The sequence below is a fragment of the Sprattus sprattus genome, assembly GCF_963457725.1.
Source record: "Sprattus sprattus genome assembly, chromosome: 6".
NCBI classification, from domain to species: Eukaryota; Metazoa; Chordata; class Actinopteri; order Clupeiformes; family Clupeidae; genus Sprattus; species Sprattus sprattus.
This window is the reverse complement of record NC_137925.1, coordinates 36,515,207-36,539,156: the sequence shown is the minus strand read 5'-3', so window position 1 is coordinate 36,539,156 and position 23,950 is coordinate 36,515,207. Positions and strand designations below refer to the sequence as shown.

Here is a 23,950-nt window from a genome sequence, read left to right as displayed (position 1 = left end):
CATGCAAGTTGCAGCAGCCATATACGTGTTATAATTGCATTTTTAGCGAGAAATCAATGTTAAATTCTAAGAATATAACAGAAAAACAGTATTTCATGAAGCAGAACACAAGTAATGTCACATATTTTGATACAATGGAACTGAGGACGTCACCCCATTCAAAATGAAATGGGGATCTGCGCTCCGCAAAATATAGGCTACTTCATGAAGTCTAACGATGTAAAATAAACATGTTATGATTGCATTTTTAACGAGAAATCAATATAAAATTGTAAGAATATAACAGAAAAACTTTATTTCATGAAGCAGAACACAAGTTATTTCAAACCTTTTGCTACAATGAAAAAAAAAAATCCAATATGGCTGAGAAAGACGTTGCCTCACGTTGTGTTATGCGCTTGGTTAATGTTGTCATGCCAACATTTCCCTTGCTTAAGTAGGTTGTCTACGAACTAGTATGTTCAAGATTTTCGTAATCAAATTAACGTCGGCTGATTGAGACCAGGCTGGTTTTTCAGCATCTGAAGTATCAGATTGTGTTACGATATCATCTTTAAAATGTCTGTGGTTGAGAATTTTTGGATAAGATGAGGAGAAAACATTTGAGTATTGTAGAACAGCTTAGTGGGTATACAGTGTGCTCGTAAGGTTACTATTACAAGAAATAGTAGTTCAGAAATGAAACAGAAAACTATGTCGATGGTGGCAATGATTGACATTACAGGTTAATAGGCTAGCACAGAGTATGTAGATGCATCATGAGCGGGTTGAATTCATCCATGACAGTGTGGTAGGGATGGCTAGGTGTAGGCAGATAGTTTCTGCAAGTAGATCAGGTGGAGACATTATATGTGTTTAGTTTTGATGAGTTATGTTCAGTTATGTTGGCTGAAATGGTGAAAGGGAATTCATGAATTGTTCATGAATATACGATGCACTGAAGAGGAATGTCTTTGATCAATTTTTAAAACGAGATCAAAGACATTCCTCTTCAGTGCATCGTATATTCATGAATAATTCATGAATTCCCTTTCACCAATTTGATCTAGATGAGGTTATCAGGAAAGTGAGTTCAGGGAGGTCAGTGGGTGTAGGAATGGGATTCTAAGACTAAACCAGGTTGTGGGGGTCATACAATAGTTACTGCTGTAGGTTATAGGAACAGAGTGTTGGATTACATTGTGTTGTTTTGCTAGACTAGAAATGGTGTTAAAGAAAAACCTTGGATTGTTTTTATTGTTTTCAATCAATGAAGAATAATAGGCTGCTTTCGCATCAGAAACTGATTTTTATAGCTAACAAGGCCATCCCTCCATGCCAGGTGAAATACCTAGAGTTTGGTGGAGTACCATTTTCAAGTGCATGAGTCTGGTCAGGTCCGGTCACCACTGGCTGGAGGCAGCCGCAACACCACGTGTAGCACCTGGGATCCGTAAAGGCCCTCCTTCACAGTGCAACAGGTGCTGTCTATAGCCCACAAGTGCTAAGCACAACAACATGGCTACCCAACCATAACATCTGAGCAGCAGGATATAACAACAACAACAAAGCTGCCTTTGTGAGCATTCCACTGGGTTTCAAACAGGCACCTTTCTTCATCAGTGGTTCGTTGCACGACAGCTCCGAAAGGCTCAACTCAGTGTTTCTATTGTTTGCTAATTATATACCAGCTCATATATGGAGTGATAGGTGAAAATTCACCCCAGTTATCTCAGTACTCCGTGCTTCATATAAGTATATTTATTTATTTGATTATTATATTCTTAAGTCATTAACAGTGTTTGGAAATAATCTCACTCATGGAGTTTGGTATACGCTGTTAGTGTAGGCTAAATAAATGCTTACGTTAGCCAAAGCTAAGCCTGTTATCCGGAAAGCAAGCCCACAGATCCACAAATAGGCTCACACTGGAGGTGGAGTTGTCTTTCCAGGCCCCGATAATGACACACCATAAATAAGGGATGCACCGATACCACTTTTTCACGAACCAATACGAGTACGACTATTTTTATTTGTGCTCTTGCCTATACCTAATACCGATTAGTCTTTCTCTCTACCTTTCACTGTCTGTGTGTGTGTGTATGTGTGTGTGTGTGTGTGTTTTTTGCAAGACGTTAGTTAAGGTGGTTGCTTCGGTCTTGCACCACTAGCATTTGTGAATAACGTAATTATAAAAACTTTTTTTTTTTGTATTAGTTTTAGAACTTCGAGGCTACATCCTGACTTTGCGTCTTTCATGAAAGGAGTTAGGCTGGCTGTCTATATGTGTTAGAATACAATCTTGGAGGATACTACAATAAGCTTGACACATTTTTCTTTTAACAACCCGACGGAGTAGGCTTATAATCACATGCATCCATACCAAAAGAATAATAATGATTCATTATCAACATAGTAAGTGATTAATCAGTACCCACATACTGTACATACATATACATACACACATACCTCTGTCCCAGTTCTCCCTCAGACCAATTATACAGTAACTGAAACAGTTTGCATATGCACATACACATCTGTGAAGTCTGGTTCACATATATAGTATACAGTATGTGTTGATTATACAGTAAGTGTGTTTTATGATTTTATTCAACATTTGCTAATTTAATTTTGACAACCTGAGAGCAAACAAAGCCTTGCGCACCTCCTGGGATATTTGCCGAACCCTTAGGTTGAGAACCAGAGCCCTCAGGAAAAAGTCTATGGAGAAAGATTATTTCAATCATGTTGACCGAAGCTCTCCTAATTATAGCCTCTATAGATGGACCTCGCCATAACTGACCTGTCTATGGACCTTATGTGCTTATCCTGGTTCTGACTATTCTATTTCACATTTCATAGTTGTCTTTGATAAATAGTGACATTTAGAACTGCTGGGAGGTGTTATCTGATCAGATGTTGCTGACTGACCGAAGGCTCATCTCTTCTCCTTGTCCTTGCTGTTGGCCTTGGGGCTGTTGGCCTTGGGGCTGACGGCGAGTAAAATCCCTCACGAACCCTCGCAAGCGTCTTCCTGTTAAAATAAAACATCTATATTAATACACATCCTGTTTATACTAAGTCTTGTGTCATACTTGTTCAAATCTTTTGGTCTAAAACTAGTGAGCTAAATAAAAGGTATGTAAAACAGCCCAGTTGGCATTGATTATGGCCAGCCAATATGCCAAATGGAGCCTTTTGGCAATATTGTTGCCAAAAAAGTTGGCAGGGTTTTCCGTCCCGGACCATAGAACTACACATGCACAGCCTCGACAGCAAGTGGGAACAGCAGGTGTATTCATCTTTTCCTCACATGACATACTATTGAGATGATTTCGAAGGTATCAAAAGCAGTTGCTTATAAAAACATACCTCAAAAGGGGTAAATTGTTGCATAGTTATGCATTTATTATTATCACAACAAGTTGTTTTATCTACCACATCCTCTGCCTTGTAAAGGAAAACCTCAACTCTATGTATTTAAACAACTAAACAGAGAAAACAACTGCCAATTGCTCTGCATCACTACAGTGTCATTTTAGAAACTGTAGTAAAAGCTTAAATAGCAAGTGGGCAGGATAAGATGTCATGTTCTGTTTTAGTGTTAAAAGATTAGGAAAATAAAGTTATGTAGATCTGCCACTCAAAATATGGTAATGTAGCATTGTCACATTTAAACTTGGAGCTATAGCAAATCTTCCACAAAGGTAAATGTAAAAAGACAAAGACAACCCTGATATCATCGGTCACGGCTACTAGATTATTGAAAACTTTGCACACTGTCAATTAATTTCTACTGGGTGTTTGATATAAGCATGATCGCTACATTACCCCTCCCTGGTCTGCTAGGAGGAGTTGTTGGTATCTTGAAGTCTTGGCTCCCAGGATCCTCATGGATAATGCCCAGGCAGGTGTTCCATTTGTTCCAGTTGACCTCCTCCACTCTGAAAAAACAACAACACACGCTCCAATTAGCCATTGTTAGCGACTCCAGTCAATAAGTTCCAAGTTTACAATGTCAATAATAATAATAATAATACATTTTATTTATAGGGCGCCTTTCAAGAAACACTAGGTCGCCTTACAACAGTGAATAAAACATTGAACAATACATAATACAGCAACAACTTTACAGCTTATAGGCTTGCTTAAACAGGTGTGTTTTGATTTGTGTTTTAAAAAGAGCGATTGAGTTAGGGTCCACGTTTCTGATGTCAGGGGGGAGGGAGTTCCAGAGGTGAGGGGCAGAGCGGCTGAAGGCTCTGGATCCCATGGTGGTCAGATGGGCTTGGGGGACGGTCAGGGTGATGGAGGAGGCAGACCTGAGAGACCGGGTAGGGACATTGATGTGGAGGAGGTCAGAGAGGTATGGAGGGGCGAGGTTATGGATTGCCTTAAATGTGTGGAGGAGGATTTTGTAGTTAATGCGGTGTTTAATGGGAAGCCAGTGGAGTTGATGTAGAACGGGGGTGATTTGACTGATGGATGGCGTCCTAGTGACGATACGGGCAGCAGCATTTTGTACCAGTTGAAGTTTATGGAGGAGTTTGTGTGGGAGACCAAAGAGAAGGGAATTGCAGTAGTCCAGGCGGGAAGTGACAAGGGAGTGAACCAGGATTGCGGCGGTGGGGGTATGGAATGATAGGGTGCTGTCGAGGACGACACCCAGGCTTTTAACCTGAGGAGAGGGGGTAACCGAGGAGTTATCTATGGTGAGGGTGAAACTGGGGTGTTTGGTGAGGGTGTGTTTGGAGCCAATGAGGACTGCTTCAGTTTTTTCACTGTTAAGCTTCAGGAAATTGGAAGAAAACCAGGATTTGATTTCCTGTAAACAGGCACAGAGGGAGGAGGGTGGGAAGGTGGAAGTGGGTTTGGTGGAAACGTAGAGCTGGGTGTCATCCGCATAACAGTGGAAATGAATATTGTATTTACGGAAAATCAGTCCAAGTGGGAGGAGGTATATGATGAATAGGATAGGGCCAAGGACAGAGCCCTGGGGAATTTCCGGATGGCATCTGATAACTCGGCGGCAGAGGGGAGTTGGAAGCATGAAAGTGGTACAGAGATGGGGGAGTGGAGAACTAGAGGGGGTGGACAACTAGACATGTGAGGGGTTAGTTGCTGGTGGATGGTGGCTATTCTTGTGTTGAAAAATGACATCAGGGTGTTACAGTGGTCAGTGGAGTAGAAGTGTGGGGGAAGGGAATCTGGGGGGCGCAGTGTGCTGTTGACCACTGAGAACAGGGCCCTAGTGTTCCCAGCACCAGCAGTGATTCGGTCATGCAGGGACATATCAGACTTCGGCTTTGCCGTATCAACCTCGCTAACGCTGGGTAGATACGTTACAGCCTCAGTCTGATATGTCCCTGCATGACCTCACTCTCGGTTAGTAAGTAGTTATTATTGACATTGTTTCTACATTTGAACCGTTGTACATTTTCAATAACATTACATCCATTAGTTAAACCTGGATATTTTATCAACATTTTTTATTTCATTTGATAAGAGCTCTTGTTTATAACAGATCAAATCTGGCTGGGTCAAATGTGGTTTTATGATTAGCTGTGTAATATAAATACAAAGTCGGCAATACACTATAGGTTAGTTACAGGCTACTAAGCAGTAAGAGTACTGCCATTTGCTGTTACCGAGCCCCCACCTGGGGGGGCCACCCCGCCCCGCCATGCCCCTCACTTAATAAAGCACTGAAGTGCAGTATGTGTCACCTGAAGCACCAGCGAAGGTCCTCCCCTCCGCCCAGGTTTTTCTCTACTCCAGAACGAAGTCTGCGCTTCAAACACTGTGGTAGACGTCTTTCTGTATCTAGGATGGTAATGGCTCGCTGGAAACGTATGAAAACATAGGTACAAACATGAAAGACCATGCTCAATGATCTCCCCTCGGGTGGTCTACCAGAAAAACAGCTGTGTACATTCAGTCACTATACCTGTAGTCTCCAGATGCTGGTGCTCTCCTCTGAGATCTTCTCCACAGTTTTGTTCATGAGGGCGATGAGCATGTTGAGGAGCAGAATGTAGGTGAGGACGATGTAGGAGATGAGAAGCACATAGAACACCTCCTTGTAGCGGTACTGCTCAGTGAACTCCAGGTCCCCCATGCCTATGGTGAACTTGAACAGCTCCAGAGTAGTGAAGTAGAAGTTCTTGTAAGTTGGCTTTATGCATTTGTTCGAATCTTCACGAAACATAGAACGTGATTGTAACTTTGGTTCATCCAGAAGAGTGACTACCGCTAAAAGACAATGAAAAAAATGAAGATGGTTTATACAATGGTAGGTATACAATAGGTGCCTATGGCTTTTGAAACAGCATTCAGAGATGATATTAGCTTTGGATTAACTCTCTAACAGTTATGTTATTTGATATGTATTGTATGTTTACATGTTTACATTTCAAATCATTATTTACTAATATTATATTTCCAAACAACTATTTATCAGTATTTAGGAGGGAATCCATGTACCTGATGAAAATCCAAAGAGGAAAACCATGTAAACAAAAAGAAAACGTAAAATGTCTCCAAGAATCATCTAGAATGACATAAAAATATGTGTGATTATCTACGAAGAACTTCAGGCTGTCAGGAGATCACAACAAATGGCATCCAAAGGTGGGCAGCGTAGCATATGGCAGACACCTTCTGTATCATGACGCTGTAGATGCCCATGTGTTTGGATCCTCTGGAGAAGTAGAGGAGGTTCATCCAGCTGAGAGCCAGACAGAATACCATCAACCCAAGGTACTCCATCCTGCCACAAAAGTACAGCAACACAGACGCCAGGAAGAGAACTCCCTGGAAGAAACTAGGGCCCGGGACAGAAAATAAGATCAAAAAGACATTTTTGATTGTGTATCTATTTTTTAAACTACCAAAAGCAGACAAAGAGAGGATTTTTTGTCTCCATGTGACTTACAAAAGGAGTTCACAGAAGCCATCTATTAACAAAGTTTCCAGTTTTGGACGTTTCCTTCTGAAATCCGAAACCTTGAGAGAGAACAGTATTAGTCATATAAGCCCCCCCCCAAAAAATATTTCATAGCAATGGTTTTCCATTCTAACAGTGATACATACCCCTTTTAAGAAGAAGTAAAGAGAAGCCAAGAGAAGTAGGAGTTGCCCTGCCAGGAGAAAGTAATCCTCTATCGTATACTCCAAAGGATATGGTGGCTGGGAGGAATGAATGCAGTGGGGCAGTTCAAACCCAATGCTATCACAGAGCAATCAATCATTGGAAAACATGAGGTAAAAACAACTAAAGTGAATGACTGACCAGACCAGCTGATCCGTCTTTCCTGAAATAGGCCACAGTGGAGAATACGGAGAGGTACATCACATAAACTACAAAATTAAAGAGAAATATTGGATAACCAAATCTCTTCCACTTCTCCTCCAGCAGCTGATTGAGTGGTTCCACCTGAAGCATCTCCAGACGATTCTGAAATCACAGTTTAGCCTACCTCAGTACTCAGGAGTCTATCATATCAATTCCTACCTCAGTACTGCCACAAGCTGGAGTCTATCATATCAATTCCTACCTCAGTACTGCCACAATCTGGAGTCTATCATATCAATTCCTACCTCAGTACTCAGGAGTCTATCATATCAATTCCTACCTCAGTACTCAGGAGTCTATCATATCAATTCCTACCTCAGTACTGCCACAAGCTGGAGTCTATCATATCAATTCCTACCTCAGTACTGCCACAAGCTGGAGTCTATCATATCAATTCCTACCTCAGTACTGCCACAAGCTGGAGTCTATCATATCAATTCCTACCTCAGTACTGCCACAAGCTGGAGTCTATCATATCAATTCCTACCTCAGTACTGCCACAAGCTGGAGTCTGTCATATCAATTCCTACCCCAGTACTGCCACAATCTGGAGTCTGTCATATCTATATGGAGTGATCTTACATTATCATATCATTAGTGTGGATGATACATTTTTAGTACAACTCATTATTTGGCCACACTTCCACACTAAACTGATAACTTTGATAGACTAAATAAGGTTTTAGTGTATTACTGTACAGACTCTTGATACCTTGATTAACTCACTAATCTTATTTCAGTCAAATAGGATTAGTGAGTTAATGGTACAGTGTTTTATATACTGTATTATAAATATAAATATATATTGTACGTATATTGCAAGGTACCAGGCTTAAACTGCCTACACTGCCAAATAAATCATTAATTTGAACATTTGTAAACCAATATGATATTTATATATCCAATCGTAATGATACAAAACCTGCACAAACGCTTATGGCTTACTGGGATTTCAGTTCCGTAAACGACTATCTCCAGGACAGATTTTTTCTCACAGGTGTCAAGTGATGACAGGTCGTACAGTGAGGAATAGACAGGCCCATAGGCCCACTCCGTGAACTTCCTGGAAAGATGTCTGGTTTCTTTATCCTGGAACTCTCGATGTAACATGTGTTTCAACAGCTTCAGAAAAACACATAAACAAGAAGGAGTAAAAATGTAATTATGCAATGAGCTTAGGAGAAACAAATCACATAGTATCAAAAATAATACAGCCTTACCGTGTGAATCCATACCAGCGATATGAGCGACGCGATTTCTAAACCCCATGCATTTCAACGGGAGCCAGTCCATTGTGACGTAGACCAGCGATCTGGGCGACGCGACCGATGAAAATTCGAACATGTTGAAATGTATGCAGATGAGGAGCGATTTTTCCTGGCGGCGACCAATGAGATTGTTTGGTGTCATCTTTGACGGTTTGAAAATTGTAGGACTGTATGTTATTTCCACACGCTACACCACGCCTACTCAAAGCGATAGAAGCGATGGAATTTGGTCGCGTCGCTGGTATGGATTCGCACCGTTACACATGCCAGAAATAATGTAATCTAATATAATCAAATATAATCTCACCTCAATCTTGCCTCGTTTGGCTGCAAGTTTAATTGGTGTGAGGCGTTGGTTGTTCTCAATCTCCTCCAGCTTGACTTTCGGGTGAAGCTGAGCCGCTTTGGCCAAGATGTGGTCATACATCTTTATAATGAACTCTGTGTTCTCCAGACTGTTATCTGCTACCAGCACAAGAGCATGGAGAACCATGTTACCCTGTGAGTCTGCCTCCCGCACATCTGCATTCTGGTACTGGTTTTCCAACAGGAAGTCAACTATGTCTCTCTGGTTGGTGCAGGCTGCCAGCGAAAGTGGTAGCTCGCCTGTAAACAGACACAACATGCTTTTCAGTGGTGTAGTCCAGGGTATACAAAGGTATACAGAGTATACCCACTTATTTTTCAGATTTCAAATTTCTCAAAACAGGGCGTTTATCCTGTGCTGTATGGGCTGATAACAAAAAAATTAAAGTATACCCACTTCTCCAGGGACCACTACACCACTGATGCTTTTGTTTAGTTACTAATACAAGGTTAAAATATAGCTGCAAGCAGCGATGGCGGTTTCCTCCTCCAAACATTGCGTACGGAAAAATGTAATTTTGTGACAATTTGTCACTGTATAGAAAAATCCATGCTGCACACTTGCCAATGGGATATTAAATTTCAAATCCAACATTTACAATGCTTTTGCCTTGAAGTTTAGACTGAGTGGAGGTTGTGTGTGTGTGCTTACCCTGTGTGTCTGTGAGAATGTATGTGTGTGACACCAAGCTGTGTGTCTGTGAGAATGTGAAAAACACATAAACAAGAAAACCAAGCCTGCGCGTGTGTTAAGGGGAGACACGCGAGTGTGTGAGACACACGCGGAGGCGCAAAGTAGCAGACAGGCAGACCTTCAATTGAAAATCACCCTAGAAATTAGCCAAGCATGCATGTTTCAAATATTCACCAAAAATCGACTTTTCATCTTACAGTCAACTTTTTTTCAGATTTGTGTACTAAACATTCTCAAGTGTCTTCACATGAGCTTGTGATTGAATCAGAGTATAACTTTTTGACCTGTGGATGTGTAAAGCATTATTTTAGCGTTAACAATGCATCCAATTGGATATCAATAATTTTTCAAGATATGAAGTTGCCTTTGCACATGGGAACATGTTGTAGTGTATTCCAGTGACATATCAAGTTTGGTTTTGATTTCTCAAAGATTTGCCAAGATATGACTTCACTTCCTGTTTGGCGACTTTTCTGCTGAATTTGAGTGGCTGTACCGGACAAACGGTTGTGAGGATCAAAATTCTGTTCGATAACTTTTGTGAGGCTAGGTCTGAAGATCATCTCTGGTGATTTTGAAGAAGATTTGCCAATTTTTTTTTTGATTTTCAAAGGTTTTTGATAAAACCGGAAATAGCGGAAAATCTTTATAACCGGAAATTAACGCCATGGGGTGGGTTTAATTCGTCTTGATCCAGGGAATCTAATGGTACCTCATTTTTGAAAATCGGTCATACGGTTCAAAAGTTGCGTGTGTTACAAAAGTCCAACTTTGACCTGTTGGTGGCGCTAGAGTGGTGTAATGAGAGCCATGAAACTTGGTGTGAATGAAGAAGGAACTGTCCTTAATGAGTGTGCCAAATTTCACAAAAAGTTACCATATGGTTGTAGGGGCTGCCATTGACTCCCATGGTACAAGAATAATAATAAGAAAGCCTACAATAACAATAGGTTACCTCCTACCGGAGGAAACCTAATTAACATCAGCATCAAGGTCTGACTCATTTGGTATCTCACCGAAATAGAAGCAGGAAACCTAATTAACATCAGCATCAAGGTCTGACTGATTTGGTATCTCACCGAAATAGAAGCAGGAAACCTAATTAACATCAGCATCAAGGTCTGACTCATTTGGTATCTCACCGAAATAGAAGCAGGAAACCTAATTAACATCAGCATCAAGGTCTGACTCATTTGGTATCTCACCGAAATAGAAGCAGGAAACCTAATTAACATCAGCATCAAGGTCTGACTGATTTGGTATCTCACCGAAATAGAAGCAGGAAACCTAATTAACATCAGCATCAAGGTCTGACTCATCTGGTATCTCACCGAAATAGAAGCAGGAAACCTAATTAACATCAGCATCAAGGTCTGACTCATTTGGTATCTCACCGAAATAGAAGCAGGAAACCTATTTAACATCAGCATCAAGGTCTGACTCATCTGGTATCTCACCGAAATAGAAGCAGGAAACCTAATTAACATCAGCATCAAGGTCTGACTCATTTGGTATCTCACCGAAATAGAAGCAGGAAACCTAATTAACATCAGCATCAAGGTCTGACTGATTTGGTATCTCACCGAAATAGAAGCAGGAAACCTAATTAACATCAGCATCAAGGTCTGACTGATTTGGTATCTCACCGAAATAGAAGCAGGAAACCTAATTAACATCAGCATCAAGGTCTGACTCATTTGGTATCTCACCGAAATAGAAGCAGGAAACCTAATTAACATCAGCATCAAGGTCTGACTGATTTGGTATCTCACCGAAATAGAAGCAGGAAACCTAATTAACATCAGCATCAAGGTCTGACTCATTTGGTATCTCACCGAAATAGAAGCAGGAAACCTAATTAACATCAGCATCAAGGTCTGACTCATTTGGTATCTCACCGAAATAGAAGCAGGAAACCTAATTAACATCAGCATCAAGGTCTGACTCATTTGGTATCTCACCGAAATAGAAGCAGGAAACCTAATTAACATCAGCATCAAGGTCTGACTGATTTGGTATCTCACCGAAATAGAAGCAGGAAACCTAATTAACATCAGCATCAAGGTCTGACTCATCTGGTATCTCACCGAAATAGAAGCAGGAAACCTAATTAACATCAGCATCAAGGTCTGACTCATTTGGTATCTCACCGAAATAGAAGCAGGAAACCTAATTAACATCAGCATCAAGGTCTGACTCATCTGGTATCTCACCGAAATAGAAGCAGGAAACCTAATTAACATCAGCATCAAGGTCTGACTCATTTGGTATCTCACCGAAATAGAAGCAGGAAACCTAATTAACATCAGCATCAAGGTCTGACTGATTTGGTATCTCACCGAAATAGAAGCAGGAAACCTAATTAACATCAGCATCAAGGTCTGACTCATTTGGTAACTCACCGAAATAGAAGCAGGAAACCTAATTAACATCAGCATCAAGGTCTGACTGATTTGGTATCTCACCGAAATAGAAGCAGGAAACCTAATTAACATCAGCATCAAGGTCTGACTGATTTGGTATCTCACCGAAATAGAAGCAGGAAACCTAATTAACATCAGCATCAAGGTCTGACTCATTTGGTATCTCACCGAAATAGAAGCAGGAAACCTAATTAACATCAGCATCAAGGTCTGACTGATTTGGTATCTCACCGAAATAGAAGCAGGAAACCTAATTAACATCAGCATCAAGGTCTGACTCATTTGGTATCTCACCGAAATAGAAGCAGGAAACCTAATTAACATCAGCATCAAGGTCTGACTCATTTGGTATCTCACCGAAATAGAAGCAGGAAACCTAATTAACATCAGCATCAAGGTCTGACTGATTTGGTATCTCACCGAAATAGAAGCAGGAAACCTAATTAACATCAGCATCAAGGTCTGACTCATTTGGTATCTCACCGAAATAGAAGCAGGAAACCTAATTAACATCAGCATCAAGGTCTGACTGATTTGGTATCTCACCGAAATAGAAGCAGGAAACCTAATTAACATCAGCATCAAGGTCTGACTGATTTGGTATCTCACCGAAATAGAAGCAGGGTCCATCATGCTGCTGAAAGAACTTCCCACAGGCCTTGGCATGGACATCAGCACCTTTCTCAACCAGAAGCTCAACAAAGTATTTACTCCTTCTCTCAATGGCTATATGAAGGGCCGTCTGGCCTACAGAGAAGAAGAACAATCTGAATATCAGAATATCTGTCTGCATAAAACAACATCCAGGTTTTAACAATATACCGAACTCTCACCTTTGTAATAATCATCAGTATATGCCGCATTGACAAATTTCTTCAAATCACCCATCTTCTCAGTGATGCCAAGAAGGGTTTTAACAGTGTCATTTCTGCCATCTCTTAGGTTTAGGAGAGCTTTGAGTAAAGCAGTCTTGCCCTTGGACTGATCTGCACAAAGTTAGAAAGGTTATGTTTAACACTTGAAATCTGAGGATTATGTATTTACATAATAGTATAATATTACTTTGATAAGTATCTGAACAAGTCTTTGAATCATAAGGTGGGTACAGTGTCTGTCAAGGCCTGAAACAAATAAAGACATAGGCCTATATCACACAACACTGAAACTGTAAACAGGATACGATCGTCCACAAGTTAGGAGAGTGGATGTTTCTGTAACCTGATGATGTTTTCTAAAGCTTTTTTCCTGTTATTGTTCCCCGTGGGATTAAATGTCAGATGGATCCTTGAGGCGTCCTCGTGATTTAAATGTGAGAAGCTGCAAATTCTTTGATAAAGCATATTATTGTTCTGATAAAAATAAATGTGATTGGGAGTTACGGATGGATTTCTCAAGGCAGGCCCAAGCATTGAGTTTGCCATATAACCTAATACACTTGGATAGTACTCTAACTCGTCAATCAAATTACTGTTGTTTAAAAAATACCAAGATGCAAAGCACAAATACTAAACTGCTTCCATTTTTAATCGGTTGATCTTAATACTAATAATGACCGATTTAATCGAATTTACAAAAAAAGACAGAATTTTCTAACAGGGACTTCTGTAGAATTGCAGTCGCTTAATTGATATGACACCTCAGGAAATTATTATACATAGTTGATTTTTTATCACACAAGGAGAGAGGCAATATTTTACATTAACATTTTTGTCATCTTCCCCCTTACAGGCAGAGTCAGTCAGGTATTTCATAGCACGACGCAGATACTGCTCCAGTCCCTCTAGCTGGGCAACCTCTCCACTTGACACTGCTGTGAAGAGCCTTTTAATGTCGAATTTGTCTTTGTCTTGAGCAGCTTCACCTGTTATTCCTGTGATACCCCTGCATTAGAGAAGATTATATGTGAAAAACATAGCTTTGACAGCATTAGGACCATAGAATTCAAGGTTCCATAGGACTTGTTATAAATATGTAACTTCATATTCCAAACATATAAGGTGTCACTACATATAGGTGAGCCATAATACAAAATAATAGTTTACACTTTTTTTATAATATATATATTTTTTAATTGTTTGGAACAGAAAAGGTTGTGGACACTTTATGAGGGTGACAATGTTTGAGTCCAATAGACAATAAAATGTATCATTTCAAACTCAATTCAATTCAATTCAATTTTATTTGTATAGCGCCATAACAATACAATTGCCTCTAGAGCCTAAACCCCCTTAGTGCATGCACAATGGCAACAGGGGCAAGGAAAAACTCCCTGTTAGGCAGGAACAGGGGCGTCGTTAGGCCTAAAAATGTTCTTCAGCCCCCCCAAAATGATTTGGCATTATTGGCTTAAAATAAATAAATAAATAAAATAAAAATTGGTGATGATATTAAATTAAACGATTGTTTCTCACATGGACACGTTTTTTATAACTCTCAAATGCTACATATGTGCTTGCGTGCGTTCTGGTTTTTAGGTTTTCTCCCCCTTAAAATTACAATCCAATAGCAAATCATTAACTATATAAAGTATGGAAGTTTATTAGACTCTTTATTCAAATGGCAATGCATTTGTCAAATGGCAATTCAATGCGCAAAGTGACAATGCAATCCGCAATTCAAATGGCAAACCAGTTGTCAAATGGCAAACCAGTTGTCAAATGGCAATTCAATGTGCAAATGACAATGCAATCCGCAATTCAGTTTGTATTATATTGAATACAAATTTGAATGAACGCTTATTGCATTGCATTTCATATTGACACGGTTTTTTCGACTCTTTATTCAAATGAAAATGCATTTGTCAATTGGCAATTCAATGCGCAAAGTGACAATGCAATCCGCAATTCAAATGGAAAAGCAGTTGTCAAATGGCAATTCAATGTGCAAATGACAATGCAATCCGCAATCCAGTTTGTATTATTTTGAATAACAATTTGAATGAGCGCTTATTGCATTGCATTTCATATTGACACGTCTTTTCGACAATTAAACCCACAATAAATCTAAATATTCCAAGTTCTGTTTCAAACCAATCATAAAGATCTTTGAAATGAAATCATTGAAAAGTGTTATTTAAAGGCATTGAAATTTAGATGTCAGGGTTGGGGACAGCTACTTCCCAATAGAAAGTACCCTATACTGTAAATGATGATTTTGTATATATTTAGCTTATCACTATCTCATTTAATGCATTGGGATTATATAGACCATAACATTTTCTTAGTAAATATCTATGCCTAAATACCTAATTGTTTTGTAAATAGTTGTTATTGTTGAGGGCCTGCATATTACACGAATTCGGTAGAATGGCCCATACAAAGTGTAGTGATTATTATGAATTATGACAAACTCACTTGATGAAATTCCTGTTGATTTTGATCTGCGGAGTGGTCTCTTGTACGTCCTCTTGATATTCAGAGTCCATAGGGCTTCTGTCTTTTTCAGTTGGACCCAGTCGAAGAGCAGATGCCCAGTGATCCTTTGTTCCCAGTTCTTTGCTCTGTGCACGCTCTTCGTCAGTCCTGTCATCAACTTCCAGGATGAATGGCTCCCTCTCTTTGCCTTTTGGTGTACCCATGGTGATGTCTGAATGCAATAATACCTGGATGAGGGAAAAGCCATATTTCATGTGCAATATTTCTGAATATACGTAGATGTAATTGGTAAATGGACTGCATTCATATTGTGCTTTTTAACTCAAATTGCTTTAAACATGGATGCCTCAAACATCTCGCCATTCAAACACCAAAGGCGGAGAATACAGACTAAGTTGCCAACCTGCTCGTCGGGAGTGGTTGGGGGTTCAGCGTCCTGCTCAAGGACACTTTGGCATTTGGGGAGAAGAAATTGAAATCAAACTAGCAACCTTCCGATTGCTAAACGACTCTACCACCTGAACCACAAGCTTGGGCTTTGAATTCAGCACATCTGAACATCTAATGTAATTGCCTTAGATGTTCAGATGTGCTGAATTCAAAGCCCAAGCTTGTGGTTCAGGAGGAAGAGTCGTTTAGCAATCGGACTGGGCATGTCTGCAGATAAAGAGGTGTTTGGGGTCATCCCCAACTCATCTCTACACAGGACTGTATATGATCTATAGCCTTGCATATGAGCCATGACAGCAATACACAACACTCAGCCATACTCCAAGATCATATCATCATCGGAAGCTTAATTATATCATAGGACGCTTTGTAAATTCTAAACTTCCTATGTTATAGTCCAGTGATATACTTGTTTTAGACATGCGTGCGTCAGTAGATCCATGAACCTCTGTTGTTATTGGATGACATCTACACTGTGGTACCCCAAGCTCCCCTTAGGGTCCAACTAGAGACAATTGATGGAGAATTCAGGTCATTGGTGGCATTCATCTTGAAGATGGGGGAATTTCCTGATTGAGAGACAAGGGAGCTAACTCGCCACACCCATTGGCTCTTAATCTGCTCCCTGCCACACCCACAATCCCAGCTGAAAAAGCAATCGAGGTAAAAAGACAAGAGTATTTAAAGGGGAGAAGGACGTATGTGGATCTGGAAGGATCATTCTGTGGTGGACCCCTGGTCCTTTATGTTAGAGCCTGAATTTGTTTGACTTGCTTATGTTGGATTGATGTATTTCTTTTCTGTTTGCCCAGGAATAGCTGCAAATAAACTACAAATAAACAGCAGGTTTTGTTTGGACACTTATGCGCCCATTTCTGGCGTAAAATAGCGGTCGTAAACATAAAACGGTATTTACTAAGGGGGCGCATTTGAGTAGAGTCGCATATTAACGCTTTGAGGGTGTGTACCTGCAAACAGGTGGGATGGTTCGGAAACGTGGGTGGTAACATAGGCGTGAGGCGCTATTTAATGGGAGGAGTGCGCCTAATGATGAACTGCGTGGTATTCAGGTAAGGCCAAAGCTGGGAATTGGTACAATTCGCCTGCGTGAGAGTCGCCATTCGCTTCACGCGAATCAGGCACAATTCGCTTCACGCGAATCAGGCACAATTCGAGTGGGCGAGAGTCGCCACTTCGCTTCACGCGATTTGGCACTCCGCGAGTGGACGAGACTCGCCACTTTGTGAATGAAGCGCGCTTCACTTGACGCAATCTGAATTGCACAGAGACGGGCGCATATACAAAGACACGCGATCTGAATTGCACAGAGACGGGCGCATATGAGACATATACGTTGTTGAGACTCTTAAAGATTTTACTCGTGGTTAAAAGTCGGTAACAAAACAGAGACAAATGTCATGTCATGTCATTTATTTCAAAAACAAACAATCAGAGTGTAATAGCTCTGGTTCCAAGACACAAAAAAGCCAGGAACCAGGTCTGATGGCCCATCAACCTAGACAAAAGGCCAGGAGCCGCCTTGATGGTTCTAACCTGGTGCTGTGTAAACTACCTTGTGGGTGTTGAATTGGTATTTTTTTTTCAGCCACTTAACATTTTATAGTGTATTCATATCTATATCTACTTATTTAAAATTGTTGTCCCTATTCATTGTATTTATGTCATATCGTGCCTCTTACCTCATATTCATTGTACTTATAGGCTATCATATCATGACTCTTACCTCATATTCATTGTACTTATATATCTTATCATGTCTCTTACCTCATTCATAACCTCTCTTGCTACCTTCACCTGTACCTGTATCATATCTGCATTAATGACCAACTATTGCTGCCAATGTTACTACTGCTCATAGCCCATATATCTTGTACTGTCATATCATACTGTATATATCCCATCTATTTATTTTTATATTACCACTATGCAGAATACTCTACACTCTTCTGCTATGGTTCTTCTGGTTAGATTCCGTTGCATTGTATTTATATCATATCATGACTCTTACCTCATATTCATTGTACTTATATCTTATCATGTCTCTTACCTCATTCATAACTTCTATTGCTACCTGTTACTGTATCATATCTAATGACCAACTATTGCTGCCAATGTTACAACTGCTCATACCCCATATATCTTGCTCTGTCATATCATACTAAATAAAAATGCTAGTACAATACATTATCTGTAAGGTTGTGAGTGTGCAGTGGTAATGTAAGTTGATATTGATATATTGATATATGTTTTTATTCAGTCACACACAGTAACAACAAACAAGTTCAACACAAATAATATTACATTCAAAGTGACTGAAAAGGCACAAGCTGAAGCATAATGCTTGTATTTAAGCCGGTCCTGTTTGACCAATTTAAGCTACCCATCAACATATGCATTTTTTTTAAAAGTAATACATGTAATGGAAATAAAAAAAACAAACAAAAGAATTGCCTCCAAAAAGATAGTCACAAGAAGAGCAATGAAGCAAGATCCCAAATAAACAGCACAAAATCCTGCATACATTATGGATACTTGTAGCCCTCAAGAATGGCTTTAGCTACCATCCCTTTGAAAACAAAAAATGTCTTACACTTTCTTAAGATTATGTTAGCATCATTCCATAATGAAATTCCAACAACAGATATACATCTCCTTTTAATTTCTTTTTTGGCATTTGGTAAATACAGTAAATTTACAAACATCTCTGAGATTATATTTTGTCTCTTGAAATGAGAAAAACCTTTGTATGCTGACTGGGAGTTGGTTTGATTTAGCTCGATACATTATTTGCATTATTTTATAATATACCAGATCATTTAATTTCATAACAAATGATTTCATAAACAATGGTTCAAACAATGGGTTAGTGGGTGCATAATAATCAACCTTATTTATTATCCTTATGGCTCGTTTTTGTAAAATAATGATTTCATTGACAGTTGTTTTATATGCCAATCCCCAGACTTCCACACAATATGATATGTAGGGAAGTATAAGTGAACAGTAAATAATATGTAAGGCCTTATAGTTTAACATGCTTCTTGATTTGTACAAAATTGCTATCATCTTAGAGATCTTTCCTTTGATATAATAAACATGTGGTTTCCATGTTAATTTATGGTCAATGACCACTCCTAGAAATGTTATCTCGGTCACTCGTTCAGCATCACTTATTTTTAATTGAATGTCCTTACCTATTTCCTTTTCGATTTCCAAAGACCATGAATTAGTTTTTTATTTTTCTATTGAGTGACAATCTATTAACATCAAACCAGGTTTTGAGGATTTCTAAATCTCTTTCAATAGAAGTCAAGAGTTGCTGTAGATTATTACCCGAACAGTAGGCTACATGTTTGTATCAGTTGGATTCGTAGAACGTAATAAATTACATTGCTTGACCGTGTGGCTATTTGTCTCTGTTTTGTTATTGTTGTTGTTACCGACCACGAGAATGAGTAAGATCTTTAATAAAAGTCTCAACAACGTTTATAGGTTACGTGTAGCTATTTGTTTTGTCTTTGAATGAGTTGTCGTCTTTACAGTTCGCGTCCTAAGTGAAGCGCGCTTCATTCACAAAGTGGCGACTCTCGCCCACTCGAATTGTGCCTGATTCGCGTGAAGCGAATTGTGCCTGATTCGCGTGAAGCGAACGGCGACTCTCGCACATGCGAATTGTACCCGTTCGCAGACAAGACCTTAGCTCTGGTATTTACTAAACTGCCCGGCGAGCGCACATCTCTGATTTGCAGGCTAATTCTCCGCCTCATAAAAGCACGTCTTAACCAGTAGCCTAAGCGCATTTCCACTGAGTCTGAAAACGTTGATATGGCAGCAGCAAGGCAAAGTTATAGACAGACATTAGATACTTTTTTCAACTCGTATAATTCATATATTCATATATGAAATTAAACTTTCCGAACGTAATTGGAGAAATTGATCGCACCCACATACAAACAGTCCCACCTTCAATCCACGAATACGTTTACCAAAACAGAAAGCACACATATTCAATGAATGTCCAGGTCATATGTGATGCCAACATGACCATGACTTACGTGGTAGTGGTCTGTCCATGACAGTTTTATCTTCCGGAATAGTGCCATCTATCCAGGATTTGAGCAACGGTGATTTTGGAGAGGCCTGCAGGCTACTTGGTAAATGTATTTGTTTCAGTGGGGATATATTGTAGTGAACCCATGTCCCCATTCCTCGAATCTCCATGGTGGCAGTAACTTGCTGGCAAGTTCTCCAGTCTTTTAACGGTGCGCTAAATAATGATTGCCCAGTGCGTATCTGGCTTGATAAATATCACGGAAGATGCGGGGAATCACTGTGCGTTAATGTGCGCCTGGCAAAGGCGCAGATTAAGATGCGTTCGCAAATCAATCTTAGTAAATCAGGCTCTTTAAAGGGTGGAGTAAGCTCAGTTTGCCCAGCGCAGATCTGGCTTGATAAATACCACAGAAAATGCGCAAAAACACCGTGCGTTAATATGCGAACGCAGATTAAGCAGCGCTCGCATATTAGTAAATCAGGCCCTTAGTCCATGGGCCAGACAACATATTAGTACCATCTGAAGGGGCAACCCTTTACCTATACTAAGTTGTTTGTAGGACTGATATAAGTATATTAATATATGATAACCCTTGCAAAAAAGCAGCTTTTCATATTTTTGGGCTATATTACAGTTTTCACAAATTTCCCCAAATGGCACATGTGCTAATATCATCTTGACGGTTATATAATTTTGGTGGAGCTGCTGTAGCGAGAGAGCTGGAGAAAAGCGTTGCCCCTGTAGACGTTATCCCAGAACCATCAACAACCATCATCCACGGGATGAGCTTGGTGTAGCAGAGGAAAGGGGATGACAAGACTTTCACACAGCTGGCAGAATCAGCCCCAGCCAAGGTCCTCCATGATGGAGCCAAGAAACAACTCATTGATGTTGTCTATGATGTCTACAACATCTAACAGCTAACAATGGAGTAAACTGCTCTGCAGTTCCTCCATCAAAGCAAGTCTAATCCAATTATTGGTCGATGAATGGAAGGAACCCAAACACAGAGAAAAACGCCAGAACAAGGCGTTGAATGTCATGTGATGAAGTCTGCTTCAAACTCAACAAAGAAATAATGGAGGAGGTAACAGAGCTTAAATCTTCCCAGGAAGAAGCTGACACTCGCATGCTGTTACATGCTGTCCATGCAGCAGAGTCTGGCTACAAAGAAGTTGTCTTCACTGCTGAGGACACATATATGTGTTGGTCCTATGCTTAGGATTCAACAAGAACATTCCCTGTCCTATCTATCAGAAATGCGGAACTCAAAATAGAACCAGGTTCCTGTACATAGCGAAGCTAGACCAATAGCTAACTGTAAAAAGTGGTTTTCTGCCGATTTGTTGAGCCTGCACTCTCACAACACAAACAGGTTAATGCTGATCTGAGTTGTATGACTCACTGCAGGTATTCCACATGAATCAACACCTGCTTTATTGCACCTTAAGCCCGCTAAGTAAATTTGCCTCTTTCGTGTTTCAGTCAGAGACATTAAGGTTGATTTTACGAGGAGCAGATAACTGAGATGTAATATGCTTTTGGTTTTATGGATAATGGTTTTGATTCCAGCTTACATCATAATATATTTAGTGATTGCCCTTCTCTTGACTGCTGTTATATTTGCAAAAGAAATGAACACTGCTCCCAGGATATTTGGGGTGATGTTGAATGATTACAATTGTTGGTGCGGCTTCACAGTCTGAGAATCAGTCTTGGTTACCCCATGTGCTTAGTCTTGTGATGTTAACCACAGAGCACAGACAAAGCATTTATTCAAAGTGTCTTTCTCCTGCAATAACAGTCTCTAGTGTCAGCCTGTCAAAACCATAACGTTTCACCGAAGGTTCAACAAAAATCACATGGGAATGATGTGTCATTACAGATGGCTTGGGCAAAGGGAAGAAGTGGCCAGTGATTCAAACTTGACACTCTCCTAGGGGATCTCGTGACAAGTCATGCCTGCCATGATCGTAGCACATGATCAGACAATTGGGGAAGGTGGCTGACAAGCTATTATTTCTAATAATGTTTTTTCTAAATTATGGCTATGGGTGGTCTGTTATACCATTTAGGTGCTGTTGAACAAACCAAAACAATGCGTGTTAACCACAAAATGTATCAGATGCTAAATGAAAATAACACCACAAAACTACTTCAAATTATTGCAATTGTATTGTATTTACATATTGAGTCAGAAAGAAATATGGAGGTACCATTCTCAATATCCATACAATGCTCATGGTGCCTCCTAACACAAAGGACAAGACACTTAAGGACAACAGGCTTTAGACACTGAGGAGAAATTAGGCTAATGGTGATATGGAGAGTTATCTCCAGAGATGACTAAAAGCCTGTAAGTATGTGCTGTATTGATCTCTACCGCCGATGACGCTTCAGCACTTTGAAGACACAAACCATGCTATTCATGCACTCTCAAGTACTTAAATATTCACAGACCAGCTGTATTATGTTTGTTTATTCCAGTTACTGCAAAACAAACTGCAATTGGGCTTGTCTGTGAATGTATGTATTGACAAATCATATGGTTCTCTTTTATCAGGTTCTTTCGAGCTTAGTGAAGTCTAATAAAAACATCATTAGACCTTACCAACAAAAAAACCCTTGTATTGTCAACATGAACATATTACAATTCAAACGTATTTAGCATATCAATGTTGAAGTTTTACCTGAGGTGAGGAGAACCTGGTTCCTGTGATTTAACTGTTCCTAGTTATCTTAGTTAGATGTAACAGAGTCTTGCTTAAATGAGTTTCCTTTTGCAGATGTTCTCTTTTTATATCCTCATATTGTTGGAGCTTCCTGTCTGATGATTCACACGGCTCACTGCTGAGGGCTGTGGTCATGAAGCCGTCTCCGATGCATATGAAGGTGCATGCCTGTATGCCAGTGTGCACATGCAGAAATGAAAGTAGCACCGCCCATGCCATCGTAAAGGCTTTGTTGATCAAATGTGGTGAAGTGATTTTGTTTTTGCTGTAACATTTGTACCGATCACACGTCTAAATACAATATTGTGCAAGACTTTTATTTTAAACTACACATATTTTCATGATTTAGTTATATGTTCATTGAGTTTATACATCAGAAAAGCATTTTACACTGTACATTGTAATCCCATTACACATGATATAATATATTGCCGTATCACTATGTGATTGGTGCTGTGATAGTCACATAGACTATTGAGACATCATGGGCATGCCTATATTTAAGTTAAAATAATGTTTGTTTAAATATGAAATTAAGCTATAATCATATAAAAACATTTTATGCAATTATCATGACACATATAAAACTAATTGGTGCTTACTCAATTCAACTTAACTTCTTAGAACATAAAATACTAATTTAAAATCTGTTAAGGAAACCTGATCAGTTAAAAAAAAAACTTACCCTAAAACAACCCTACAGAATTAGCTTTCTTAGACTGCTTAATTACAATTGTCAAAATGTCAAATGTGAATGTAGCTTCTGCTATTTATTGTTTCCTACTCAAACCGTCACTGCAGAGCATAGCAACTCCAACTGCTGAGTCTACATCTTTCCCGTAGACAACTGGCAGTGGGAAAGCCTTCTCAACTTCCTGCTTTAACACTTAATTCCAACCAAGGGCGCTCCCACTAGCCACAACCCTCTCCACTCCCGCCTCCAGCAACTTCTGCGAAGGCATCATGCTTACGAGATTGTCCAAGATTCCACGGCACAGGGCTGGGGTCACGTGACCCAGCGAGAGGTTCCAGGGGGAGATGTTGGACCCCTGGCCCTGGGAGGAGGTTGCGTGCCGCTCACCCAGCACGGTGGGGATGACTCTCAGGTCTGTGTTCAGCTGGGCCTGGGCAGCCTGGATGAGCTGAGGGTAGATCGTAGACTCCTCACTGATCTCAACCCCTGGATGAAGGACATTTCAAAAGCAGAGATGATGATGCAGGAGAAACTGGACCCC

General features: G+C 40.0%; 1 protein-coding gene across 1 annotated transcript; it reads right to left on the bottom strand.

Moving 5' to 3' along the window:
* Window positions 1–3,772: 3,772 nt before the first annotated feature.
* LOC308367200 (transient receptor potential cation channel subfamily V member 1-like) lies at window positions 3,773–15,661 on the bottom strand (the record flags this gene model as incomplete). Its single annotated transcript, XM_080841034.1, has 14 exons — window positions 3,773–3,923; window positions 5,706–5,821; window positions 5,927–6,231; window positions 6,463–6,529; window positions 6,637–6,802; window positions 6,914–6,984; window positions 7,072–7,167; window positions 7,271–7,435; window positions 8,279–8,455; window positions 8,909–9,207; window positions 12,694–12,831; window positions 12,918–13,070; window positions 13,811–13,965; window positions 15,438–15,661. The coding sequence occupies 14 exons, from the start codon at window positions 15,659–15,661 to the stop codon at window positions 3,773–3,775; spliced, it is 2,283 nt and encodes a 760-aa protein (XP_080697160.1).
* Between the last annotated feature and the right edge of the window lie 8,289 nt (window positions 15,662–23,950).